At 37.4% G+C, this 2,951-nt stretch overlaps 1 protein-coding gene across 1 annotated transcript; it reads right to left on the bottom strand.

Moving 5' to 3' along the window:
- On the bottom strand, positions 1 to 1,613 carry LOC104881734 (zinc finger CCCH domain-containing protein 48). Its single transcript, XM_010662902.1, has 6 exons — positions 1,464 to 1,613; positions 1,291 to 1,395; positions 940 to 1,086; positions 450 to 509; positions 203 to 300; positions 1 to 115 (listed from the first exon to the last, which is right to left on the bottom strand). The coding sequence occupies exons 1-6, from the start codon at positions 1,611 to 1,613 to the stop codon at positions 1 to 3; spliced, it is 675 nt and encodes a 224-aa protein (XP_010661204.1).
- Between the last annotated feature and the right edge of the window lie 1,338 nt (positions 1,614 to 2,951).

Below are 2,951 nucleotides of genomic sequence, written 5' to 3'. Positions count from 1 at the left end.
CTAAAACAGTGCGTGGAGTAAGCCAGTCCCATCACCAGTGAAGAAAAGCCCCCCTGGACCTGATTGAATTCTTCCAACTTCTTGCTTACCAAATATCGTTCCCCTCTTAGTAAACCTACATCAACAGACGGATCATATGAATTAATTATGACTATATGCGGATGAGAAAACATCAATATTAATAAATGGGTAATGCACTCACGATGGTAATTCATATAATATGGCAGAATTATCATTGCAAGAGCAACACAATATGGGTTTATCATACGCATCGTCCATCCCAAACAGTGCCAGGATAGGCTGCAACAAGAAAATTTTTATCAATAAGATATGGTACATTCAGATATTAATTAAATTTCTATGTCAAATATTGTTGCCATGGGAAATTAAGACCAATCTAAGAAGAAAAATGAAATTAAGGAGCCAGCTATATCAAAGTAGTTACATACATGCTCTTCATCACGTGTATGGGTAACTCCCATGCTACCATCTTTACCACAAGCCCAAATCTGCACAATCAAATATACACACGCACATATATATATATATATAAAAGAAAGCAATATCATATCATGTACTATAAAGTACAACTGAAAAACAAATTAACAAACCTTAATTGTTTGATCCGAAAGAACAAGACAATAAACACCCCTTCCGGCTATGTACGAGAGATGCGACAGCTGCACTGTGCCCGAGTAGTGTCTGACTACATGTTAGTGTGTCAAGATCCCAACTCTGATTGCAACAAAAAATAAATGAAATTTGATAAATAATGAATGGAAAATGAAGCAATTAATCCAAATTAACACCCCCATGCATAAATCAAGTAGAGTTGATGAAATATTCTGATCATAACTATTGGAAAATATTAAAAACACTTGATTTTGGTATAAGAACTAATTAACAAGGAATAGAGCTTAATTAATCACATCGACTTACTCGAATCATATTATCCATTGAACTGGAATACAGTGACTTGCATCCTACTTGCAGTGAAAGGACGCTGGCAGTGTGACCTTTCAAAATTGAAATCAACGGAAATGAGTTGCTTTCGGGATTGCATTTCCAGATAAATATGCTTCCGTCCTGCAAAAGAAAGGAAATTAAATTAATTGGGAACAATTAAGAAGCCAATAATTTGCTCTAATTAATTAAACTAAAGGAAAAGGTGTGAACGTAAGAGATGTGACCATAGTGGCTTTCAAACAGAAGAAGAGGTCGGTAGTACTTAAACATTAATCAAAGCCAAGATAGTTTGTTAGCCCGTAAACTAGGTAGCTAGTTAGGTACCTCCGTCCCAGCAAAAAGCACATCTTCAGTGGTTGCCTCAAGCGCATAAACTTGCCCAACCGGTCCATCGATACTGTATTGCATTTCTGTTTTCAGGTTCCATGCCTGCAAGAACCACCAACACAAGCAGTACGATTAACTGAATTGTCCAGAAAACAATTTAATTTAATTACTTTCACAAGGTTCCTTAATCCAGCGAATAACCATGGGCCTTGGCTGATTAAAAATCCAATTTGAGCACCAAGATTGCCTTGATCAACACATCGACCAGTATGGCAGTCCCAAACGCGAACATCTCCATTTCCACTGACCCATACAAACATCGTCCCTCAACCCTTTCTACCCAAAACAATTACCTTGCTAATTGCACACCAATTCCAATCAATCAGAACTACAAAACAATTCTGTCTCACCAATTTGTTCTCTTGCTAACGAGGATATAACACAAAGCCCAACACGGGGTGGCTTTTTATACAAAATCCGCTCTACTCCGGAGGGCATCATGGCTGACCGATCATGTCTTAACGTGTGTATGATCCTTGCATGTCAAATATCAGCTATATCAGCCACAAACTAATCTTCCACCAGATGATCCCCAGTGATAGCCATGTGAGCGCGAAGAAGCTGTCACTGAGGATAAATAAATTAATAGCATTAGCCCAAGGACAAGCCAACCAGTTCATAGGGGCGTATACAGATCAAATCATGCCCAAATATCTGTGTCCAAAAGGCATGCTATAGGGATGTATTTCCTCCAGCTGGATTCGACAAACTCCAGTGTCTGAAGGATCAATGTTGCTAAAGAATAGAAATTACTCCACAAAAGTGTTTTATTTTACCTTGATGTATCTGATGCTCCGTAGCAAGATCAAAAGCTTTTAAGGTCGTATTCCATTCGTACGAGGAGGTTCAGGGCCAGAGGAAGTGTGCAGTGGCCTCTTCACAAATGGATGGTCCAGTAACTGACCAGCAGTAGGCTGATCACTAGGGTTGACTTGCAAGCATTTGAGGATAAAATCTCAGGCATCTGATGACAAGGATTAAGAGGGAGTTAAGTTGTGTTGTATGTAGATCAACAATGTCGTATTAAATAGAAATCCGACTATCTTAGAACAAATCGATTAGATGTTTTCTTAATTTGACCAAAGGCATGACTTGATTTCTTATAAGAATTCAATCTTGAAATATATATGTGGACCTACATTTTTCACATGAGATCCCACTCGATGGCGAGACTCACTTTTTAGTGAAAAACTAATTTTTATAAAAAATTGGAGTCGCCACTTATTTTATATTTTTTTTTAAGGGAAAACAAAATAAGAAATAAAACCCTAAATATGATTTCTTATTTTGGAAAAACATGTCTTTGAAAACCAAGTCCAAGTCTGAGGGTCAGGCTACTATTTGGGAAGGTACCGGAAGGTGGCACCCCTTTAAGCTTTAAAACAGGTCTCTACTAAATATGTTAAGGTAACTATGATAATTGATTTGTGAATCAATGGATACCAAATAAAATAAAAGTGATTATGCCTAAAGCTTTATAGGATGCTACTCACACCAAACCAAACATATCATAGGAAATCAATCACATGTAAAAGAAAAGGATATGAGCATACCTGAGCCGAAACCTAAAGCACTTTCATGAAAACACTAAAGTTGGT

Source organism: Vitis vinifera, chromosome 15, assembly GCF_030704535.1.
Source record: "Vitis vinifera cultivar Pinot Noir 40024 chromosome 15, ASM3070453v1".
NCBI lineage: Eukaryota > Viridiplantae > Streptophyta > Magnoliopsida > Vitales > Vitaceae > Vitis > Vitis vinifera.
Note: the sequence above shows the minus strand (reverse complement) of the source record. Positions and strands in the feature narration are given on the sequence as shown.

Coding starts and splice junctions, on each gene's coding strand:
- LOC104881734 (XM_010662902.1), bottom strand. CDS start 1,613: ATGTTTGTATGGGTCAGTGGAAATGGAGATGTTCGCGTTTGGGACTGC. Junction 510..939: donor CAATGGATAATATGATTCGA/GTAAGTCGATGT, acceptor TTGATTGTGCAG/ATTTGGGCTTGTGGTAAAGA. Junction 116..202: donor ATATTATATGAATTACCATC/GTGAGTGCATTA, acceptor CTGTTGATGTAG/GTTTACTAAGAGGGGAACGA.